At 60.1% G+C, this 9,203-nt stretch overlaps 1 protein-coding gene across 1 annotated transcript; it reads right to left on the reverse strand.

Moving 5' to 3' along the window:
• Positions 1 to 3,440: 3,440 nt before the first annotated feature.
• Positions 3,441 to 8,976, reverse strand: LOC133626375 (UPF0598 protein C8orf82 homolog). Its single transcript, XM_062005138.1, has 4 exons — positions 8,968 to 8,976; positions 7,483 to 7,574; positions 5,644 to 5,690; positions 3,441 to 3,946 (listed from the first exon to the last, which is right to left on the reverse strand). The coding sequence occupies exons 1-4, from the start codon at positions 8,974 to 8,976 to the stop codon at positions 3,441 to 3,443; spliced, it is 654 nt and encodes a 217-aa protein (XP_061861122.1).
• Between the last annotated feature and the right edge of the window lie 227 nt (positions 8,977 to 9,203).

Below are 9,203 nucleotides of genomic sequence, written 5' to 3' on the forward strand. Positions count from 1 at the left end.
TGCTATAGGATGCCCTATTGATGGGGTCTGGGTTAGGGGTGCTCTAAGATGCCCTATTGATGGGGGCTGGCTTAGGGGTGCTACAGGATGCCCTATTGATGGGGGCTGGCTTAGGGGTGCTATAGGATGCCCTATTGATGGGGGCTGGCTTAGGGGTGCTATAGGATGCCCTATTGATGGGGGCTGGCTTAGGGGTGCTCTAAGATGCCCTATTGATGGGGGCTGGCTTAGGGGTGCTATAGGATGCCCTATTGATGGGGGCTGGCTTAGGGGTGCTATAGGATGCCCTATTGATGGGGGCTGGCTTAGGGGTGCCCTATTGCTACGTGCCTATTGCTGCGCGCCACCCTCCGCTCGCCCTGCGCCCCCCTGCGCCTGCTCTGCCGCGACTTCCACGCCGAGGAGCTCTCCGTCTCCACCGTCGTCTCCCTGCTGGACTCCCTGGAGCCTGCCGCCGTCCGCAGAGTTGTTTCACGCTTCAACAACCTGGGGCTGGCGGGGCTGTGCGCAGTGCTGCCTCACCTCAGCCGCTTCCCCGCGCTGCGCAGCCTCAAGCTGCCCTACAGCAACGTGGACATGTGCCACCCGGCCCCCGGGCACGGACGCCGGCATCCGCTGCTTGGCCGCTCACCTCCGGGCCCTGCCTGCCCTCAAGGAACTCGATTTGTACTCCTCCAGGCTTTCTGGGAGACTCAGGCAGCTCCTGGGGTAAGCTGCCCGCTGGGGGAGGGACTCCAAAACCTTCACACGCTGCAGCGGGAGGGAATGTGTGTGTGTGGGGGGGGGTGGCATTGGGGTATCACCCACACCCTGTGGGGGCAGATTTAAGAGGGGCTGGAGTCCAACAGTAGCTCTGCACTACCTCAGGGGTTGGACTCAGGGGGTTTTGGGGAGAGGGTTTGGAAGGTTTGGCATTTGCCCTGTGAGCAAAGATTTAAGAGGGGATGGAGTCCCACAGCAGCTCTGCCTCAGCTCAGGGGGCTGGTCTCAGGGGGTTTTGGGGGGAAGGTTTGGCATTTGCCCCGTGGGCAAAGATTTAAGAGGAGATGGGAGTCCCACAGCAGCTGTGCCTCACCTCAGGGGGCTGGTCTCAGGGGGTTTTGGGGGGGCTCAGGGTGTTTTGGGGGGAAGGTTTGGAAGGTTTGGCATTTGCCCCTTGGGCAAAGATTTAAGAGGGGATGGAGTCCCACAGCAGCTCTGCCTCGGCTCAGGGGAGGCATAAAAGAGGGGTTTGGGGTGCCTGAAGATGTTTTGGGCAGCCTCAGGGTGTTTTGGGGTTGGGGTTTGGCATTGGGGAACTTTCTACACCCTGTGGGCAAAGATTTAAGAGGGGATGGAGTCCCACAGCAGCTCTGCCTTGGCTCAGGGGGTTTTAGGGGAGTTGCCCAGTTTGGCACTGTGCAACTGTCTACACTTATGAGGAGATGGAGTCCCAGAGCAGCTCTGCCCCAGCTCAGGGGTCTGGTCTCAGGAGGTTTGGGGATACCTCACGGGGGTTGGGGGAGACTTTGAGGGAGCTGAGGGATTTTGGGGGATCCTGGGGGTGGAATTTGGGCAGCTTCAGGGTTTTAGGGGTCTGTGGCTGGTTTGGGGAGGGCCTCAGGGGATTTGGAGGTGGGGGAGCCTCGTGGTGGTTTGGGGGTGCTTTGGGGGTTCCCCACTCTGCCACCCCACCCTGTCCTCCCAGCGAGCTGCAGACTCCCCTGGAGAGTCTGGCGCTGGCCTTCTGCTGCCTGCTCCCCTCCGACCTCATCTTCCTGTCCTCGAGCCTCCACGCGCCCTCCCTGCTCCAGCTGGACCTGAGCGGCCACAACCTCACGTCCCCCAGCCTCCTGCAACCCTTGCGGACGCTGCTGGAAGCCGCTTCGTGCTCGCTGCTGCAGCTGGAGCTGCTGGAGTGTCAGCTGGGGGACACGGAGCTGGAGCTGCTGCTGCCGGCGCTGCGCCGCTGCCGCCGCCTGCGCTGCCTCGGTCTCCTCGGCACCCCCCTGAGCGCGGCGGCGCTGGGCGGCCTGGCCCGGCCCTGCGCGGCCCTGCCCGACCTGCGCCTCGTGGGCTACTCGCAGCCGCCGCGGGGCTCCGGCCACCACACCCCCACGCAGGGGGAGGAGGGTTTCCCGGCGGAGCTGTGCCGGCTGCTGGCGAGCGCGGGTAGAGCAGACGCCGTGTGGGCGACCAGCCTCCAGCGCTACGGAGCCATCGACTACTTCAGCTTGTAGCATCCCCCCCCCAGGGAAGCTTCACCTCGGGGCGCTGTGCCGGGCTCTGGGCTGTGCCACTCGGTTATGGTGAGTTCATTAAAGCCAACCCCACCTTGCCCGATTAACCCAAGTCCTCCTGGGATGCTTGGCAGGAGGAAGTGGCAGAGCTCAGCGGAGGGGATGGAGCTCTTCTGCTTTTAATGGACCAAGGAGAGAGCTGGCTGCTGTTCTGGCACACAGGGCACTGACCAGAGAATTACAGATGGAAAAGCCCTTTGAGCTGCTGGAGTCCAACCCTGACCCCACAGTGCCACAGGCACCACTGAGCCACGGCCCTCAAGCACCTCAGCCCCACGGCTCTGGGACCCCTCCAGGGCTGGGCACTCCCCCAGCTCCCTGGGCAGCCTGGCACAGGGGCTGACACCCCTCTCAGGGAAACAGTTCTGCCTCAGCTCCAGCCTCAACCTCCCCTGGGGCACCCTGAGCCCCTTTCCTCTTGGCCTGTAGCTTTTAACTTGGGAGCAGAGACCGACCCTCTCAGCCACAGCCAGGGAGTCAGAGTGATCAGGTCTCCTCTGAGCCTCGTTCTCTGCAGACTGAACCTTTGCCTCAGGTACCCTCATTTAGCCCAGAGCTTCCCAGTGCATCTTCTCTCCCTGCAGCCCCTCAGTGTCCCTGTGGCAGTGAGTGAGGGGCCCAGCACTGAGCACAGCCCTGGGGCTGCTGCCACCCCACTGCTCAGCCCAGCCAGGCTGCCACTGGCCTTCTTGCCCCCTTGGGCACGCTGCTGGCTCCTTGCCCTCGGGCAACCTCAGCCCATGGCCACATCCCTCTGAAGAACCTCCCTTCCCTCTACACACCAGCCAACATCACCACAGTGGCACCCACAGTGTGGCAGCAACACTGTCAGCGTGGCAGCACCCATGGGGACACCCCCACTGTGGCAGTAGCACCGTGTGTCACCCACCACAGCTGCACCAACCTCACCATAGCAGCACCAACCTCTCCACAGCTGCACCCACACTGCTGCAGTGGCACCCATCACCTCTAGGCTCATTTCAATTGCCAAAGACCTTTAATATCACAGTGGGGGGACCCACACACAACACCCACATCCCTGGCACCAGCAACGCTCACCTCACCACAGCATCAGCCACACGGTGTGGCTGAGCACCAGCTCTGCCTCCTCCTCCTCCTCGCCCGGGGCCATGCAATGCCCCTTCCCACCCCCTCCAAGCCTCACCCCCGCCCCGCGGCTCCGCCGCTCTCCGCCTCCCCCGCCCCTTCCCCTCCCCGCAGCAGCTGCACCAGCTCCCCCGTGAGCCGATACCTCTTCCCCTCCCACCAAAAGTGAGTCGGGGGCTGCTCCGGCCCCTGCTCGTACTCCAAGCGGGACCCCCACTCCAGAGCCAGCGCCGAGCGCACCGGCCCCGCGCCCCCCGCCCGGCCCGGCGCCGGGTGGTACAAGCGCCCGTTCTCCGGCAGCATTACCAGCGCCTCGGGCCGGAACGGCACGGCCAGCCGCTCCCCGCCGCCGCAGAACGACAGCACGGCGCGGCGGGAGCAGGAGGAGGCTGAGGAGGAGGCGTCCGGGGGCAGGAGGCGGGTGAAGACGATGGGTCTGTGCTCGCAGCGCAGGAGGTTGCGCTCCGCGCCGCAGCGGGACACGAACGGGAATTCGCGCTCGTAGCGGCCGCTGCGGTTCCGCTCCAGCCGCGTGAAGAAGAACGTGAGGAAGGTCACGTCTGCCGGGATGGACCCTCATTAACCCGCGCCTCTCCTTAATTAACAGCCCCCCCTTTTAATTAAGCCGCATCGCCGCTCGTGGTTAGCCCGCTGGGAACGGCCGCTGCGGGGCTGCGAAGGGAGGGTGAGGAAGAAGAGGAGGAGGAAGGCAACGTCTGCTGGGATAAACCATCATTAACCCCTTCCCACAATTAACTCCGTGTGCTCCTAATTAACCTCCAACCCTCCTAATTAACCTCCAGCCCCCCTAACTAACCCCCAGTGTCCCCATGATTAACCCACTTGGAACAACTGCGGTTCTAAGGGAGGGTGAGGAAGAAGAAAATGAGGAGGAGGAAGGCAACGTCTGCTGGGATAAACCATCATTAACCCCTTCCCTGAATTAACTCCCTGTGCTCCTAATTAACCTCCAATCCCCCTAATTAACCTCCAACGCCCCTAACTAACCCCCAGTCCCCCCATGGTTAACCCCCTCAAAACAACCACTGCGATTCTAAGGGAGGGTGAGGAAGAAGAAGATGAGAAAGGCAACGTCTGCTGGGATAACCCCTTCCCACAATTAACCCCCAGTGCTCTTAATTAACCCCAACCCTCCTAATTAACCTCCAACCCTCAGTCCTCTCATGATTAAACCTGCTCAGAACAACCACTGCTAAGGGAGTGAGGAAGAGGAAGGTGATACCTGCCAGGATGGACCCTAAGTAACCCCACTAATCAACCCCTAAACCTCCTAATTAACTTCCACCCTCCTAATTAACCCCAACCCTCCTAACTAACCCCCAATTCTCCATAATGAACCCTCCCATAGAGGCTGCCAGGGTTCAGCTCCAGGTGAGTGAGGAAGGCAACGTTAATTAATCTCACACCCTCGTTAATTAACCCTCCCCTAATTAACACCGGAGAAAGGGGGGTGTTCCTTAATGGGAAAGCGATTTGAAGGGGCTGAGGGAGGTTTGGGGGACCGGGGGGGGGGGGGGGGGGGGGGGGGGGGTGAGTAGGGATCAGTGTTACCAAGTGCCTGGGAGCAGTTAAGGGCAGGAAGTGGTTAATTAAGGCGGTGATTAATATGCAAATTAGGTTGAGAGGAGGATGTTTTGGCACCTACAAAGGCAATGAAGGGGATGAGAGTATCTTCTCCCCACTCCACAGCCCCCCCAATACAGATGAGACCCCAAATAAAGATGAGTCTCTAATTAAAGACCCTAATTAAGGCTAAAACGCTACTGAATGGTGATGGGGAGGAGGGATTTTGGGGTGATTTGGTTTTTTGGAGGGGTTCTGAGGAGATTTGGGGGGGTTGGGGGGATTTTGATTGCTTTTGGAGAGAGTTGGAGGGGATTTGGGGTTTTTTGGGGGGGATTTGGGGGGTTTGGGTGGATTTTGACATTTTTGGGGGGGTTGGAGAGAATTTGGGGGCTTTTTGGGGGGGATTTGGGAGGTTTTGGGATGCTCTGGGGGGATTTGAGGGGGATTGTTGGGATTTGGGGGCTTTTGAGGTCGGGGGGAGTTGGGGTTTGGTTTTTTGGGGGGATTTGGGAGGCTTATTTGTGGGGGTTTTAGGGTGGGATTTGGGTCTTTGGAAGGGGTCAGAGAGGATCTGGGGGATAATTTTGGGAGGATTTTGGTTTTTGGGGGCATTTTGAGGGGTCATTTTTGAGGGGGAGGATTTGGGGGGCTTTTGGGGGGATCCCAGTACCTTTGAAGCAAGTGATGAAGTTCTTCACTTTGGTGTCATCCAGGAAAAGCTGCAGAAAAAAAGGGGAAAAGCCTCAAAATCCCAAAGCAGGTGCAAGGGCCAAATGGGATCTGGCTGGGATCCATCCAGGGGCCATCTGGGATCCATCCAGGGGCCATCCAGGCTCTGCCCTGGGTCCATTTACAGTCTTTTCATGGGGGTTTTGTCCAGGATCCGTTTTGTCTCTGGGCTGGGATCCATCCAGGTTGTGTCCTGGGTCCATTTAGAGCCTTTTGGGGAGGGGGGGGTTTGTCTGGGATCCATCCAGGCTCTGCCCTGGGTCCATTTAGGGCCTTTTTGGGGGGGTTTTGTCCAGGATCTGTTTTGTCTCTGGGCTGGGATCCATCCAGGTTGTGTCCTGGGTCCATTTAGGGTCTTTTTGGGGGGGGGTTGTCCAGGATCTGTTTTGTCTCTGGGCTGGGATCCATCCAGGCTGTATCCTGGGTCTATTCAGAGCCTTTTGGGGAGGGGGAGGTTGCCTGGGATCCATTTGGGATCCATCCAGCCTCTGCTCTGGGTCCATTTAGGTCTTTTTGGGGGAGACTGTCCAGGATCTGTTTGGGTTCTGTGCTGGGATCCGGTTGGGATCCATCCGGCATCCATCCAGCCTCTGTCCTGGGTCCGTTGAGGTCTTTTTTTTGGGGGGTTCTGCCCAGGATCCATTGGGGATCCTCTCGGATCCTTACAGACACCCCTTTAACCCTATAGACACCCACATATATCCCTAGAGACATCCCATAACCCTACTGACACTCATACAGACACCCCCTTAACCCTATAGACACCCACATATATCCCTACAGACACCCCCATAACCCTACTGACACTCCTACGTACCCCTAGAGACACCCCCATAACCTTACAGACACCTCCTTAACCCTATAGACACCCCCATAGATCCCTATAGGCATCCCCCATAACCATATAGGCACCCACATATATCCCTATAGACACCCCCATAACCCTACTGACACACACACACGTATCCCTATAGACACACACATGACCATACAGACACCCCCATAACTCTGTAGGCACCCACATATATCCCTATAGGCATCCCCGAAGCCTATAGACACCATATATATCCCCCCATAGCCTTCTCATAGCCCCTATAGCCTCCTCATAGCCCCCCATAGCCTTCTCATAGTCCCTATAGCCCCTTCATAGCCCCCCATAGCCTTCTCATAGTCCCTATAGCCCCTTCATAGCCCCCCACAGCCTTCTCATAGTCCCTATAGCCCCTTCATAGCCCCCCATAGCCCCTATAGCCCCCATAGCATCCTCATAGCCCCTATAGCCCCCTCATAGCCCCCCATAGTCTCTTCATAGCCCCTATAAACCCCTCATAGCTCCCATAGCCCCCATAGCATCCTCATAGCCCCTATAGCCCATATAGCCCCCCATAGCCCATATAGCCCCTTCATATCCCCTATAACCCCTTCATAGCCCCTATAGCCCCCCATAGCCTCCTTATAGCCCATAGCCCCCCATAGCCTCCTCATATCCCCCTCATAGCCCCCCATAGACCCTTCATAGCCCCCCATAGCCTCCTCATAGCCTCCATAGTATCTTGGTAGCCCCCCATAGCCTCAGCATAGCCCCTACAGCCCCTCATAGCCCCCTTATAGCCCATATAGCCCCCCATAGCCCATATAGCCCCCCGTAGCCCCCCACTGACGGGCTCCAGAGGGAACGAGCAGCACCAGCCAGACGCTTTTTATTCACACGCCGTGGGGGGAGGGGCGGGGGGGTGGTGCCTCTGGACCCCTCCCCCCAATCTGGATCCCCCCCCCCCACGCCCCCGGCCCACGCGCGGGGAGGGTCCCACAGCCGCGGGGGTGGGGGGGCTCGGGGAGATGCTCGGAGTCGGCTTCATAATAAATAAAAGGCTGAAACGGAAAAAAAGGGGGAAAAAGGGGAAAAAGAGAGAGGGGAAATACAAAAGCTGAGGGGGTGAAGGGTTAAATGGGAACAGAGGAAGTGGGGACCCCTCCCGGCCCTGGGGGACCCCCCACACAACCGGTGTCACCCCCCACTCTCCCCCTGTGCCCCCTCCCCCCCCACGCCTGGCAGTGAGCAGAGCTGGGAGGTAGCGCTGGGGGTCCCCCCACCCCGGGACCCCCCTCACCCTGTGACATCCACCTCGGGGACCCCCTGCGCCTTGGGGACCCCCCCTCACCCTGGGACACCCTGCGCCTTGGGGACCCCCCCACCTCGGTGACCACCTTGAGGACCTCCCCTCCCCCTGGGGACACCCATCTTGGGATCCCCTCTCACCCTGGGGACCCTCCCTCCCTACTTTGGGGACACCCCCACCTTAGTGACACCCACCTTGGGGACCCCCCCCACTCAAGGACTCCCACTTTGGGGACGCCTCCCTTCACTTTGGGGACCCCTCACCTTAAGGACACCCTCCCATTCAGTGACCCCCCCCCCCCCTTCCACCTTGGAGACATCCCCCTCAACTTTGGGGACCCTTCCCACCTTAAGAACTCCCACTTTGGGGACCCCTCCCTGGGGACACCCACCACTTTGGGGACCCCCTTCCTTGTGACACCACCTTGAGACCCTCCACTTTGGGGACCCCCCCCCTTCCCTCCATGGCCCCCCCAACCCCGAGGAGAATCAGCATCTGGATTGATAATTAGGGGCTTCTAATTAATAACTCTCTTTATACATCTCTGGACTCTGATGGGTGTCCTGTCCCACCCCACCCCCTCCCCACCCATGGGTGCTCCTGGGGTGCCCCTCCCCTGTGGTGCCCCCCACCCTCACCGTCCCATGTCACCCGAAGGCACTTGGAGAAAGCATTATTCTTCTCCTCTCACCATCCCCGTGTCCCCACACCATCCACTTCTCCCCTCACCATCCTCTTCTCCCTCACCCCCCCCCGTCCCCCTCACCAGCCCCATGTCCCCTCATATCCCCTTCTCCCCTCACCACCCCCGTGTCCCCTAACCATCCCGTTCTCCCCTCACCATCCCCTTATCCTCTCACCATACCGGTGTCGCCTCACCATCCCCTTCTACCCTCACCACCCCCGTGTCCCCTCACAATCCCATTCTCCCCTCAACATCCCCGTGTCCCCTCACCACCCCCGTGTCCCCTTACCATCCCTTTCTCCCCTCACCATCCCCTCCTCCCCTCACCATCCCCGTGTCCACTCACCCCTCCCATGTCCCCTCACCACCTCCTGGTCCCCTCACCATCGCCTTTTCCCCTCACCACCCACGTGTCCCCTCACCCCCCCTGTGTCCCCTCACCGTCCCCGTGTCCCCTCACCTCCCCCATGTCCACTCACCGCCCCCGTGTCCCCTGACCCCCCCATGTATCCCCTCAGAAACCCCTTCTCCCATCACCACCCCCTTCTCCCCTCACCCTCCCCGTGTCCCATCACCACCCCCTTCTCTCGTCACCACCCCCGTGTCCCCTCACTCCCCCCGTGTCCCCTCACCACCCCCTTCTCCCCTCACCACCCCCCTATCCAATCACCCCCCCCGTGTCCCCTCACCAGCCCC

This window comes from Colius striatus, chromosome 11, assembly GCF_028858725.1.
Source record: "Colius striatus isolate bColStr4 chromosome 11, bColStr4.1.hap1, whole genome shotgun sequence".
In the NCBI taxonomy this organism is placed as follows: Eukaryota; Metazoa; Chordata; class Aves; order Coliiformes; family Coliidae; genus Colius; species Colius striatus.

What these genes read in the sequence shown, in the direction of transcription:
- LOC133626375 (XM_062005138.1), bottom strand. An exon ending in CCCGCGCGTGGGCCGGGGGC is followed by an intron (nt 5,691 to 7,482) that starts GTGGGGGGGGGG and finishes TTTTCTGCAGCT; the next exon opens with TTTCCTGGATGACACCAAAG. An exon ending in CTTCATCACTTGCTTCAAAG is followed by an intron (nt 3,947 to 5,643) that starts GTACTGGGATCC and finishes CCATCCCGGCAG; the next exon opens with ACGTGACCTTCCTCACGTTC.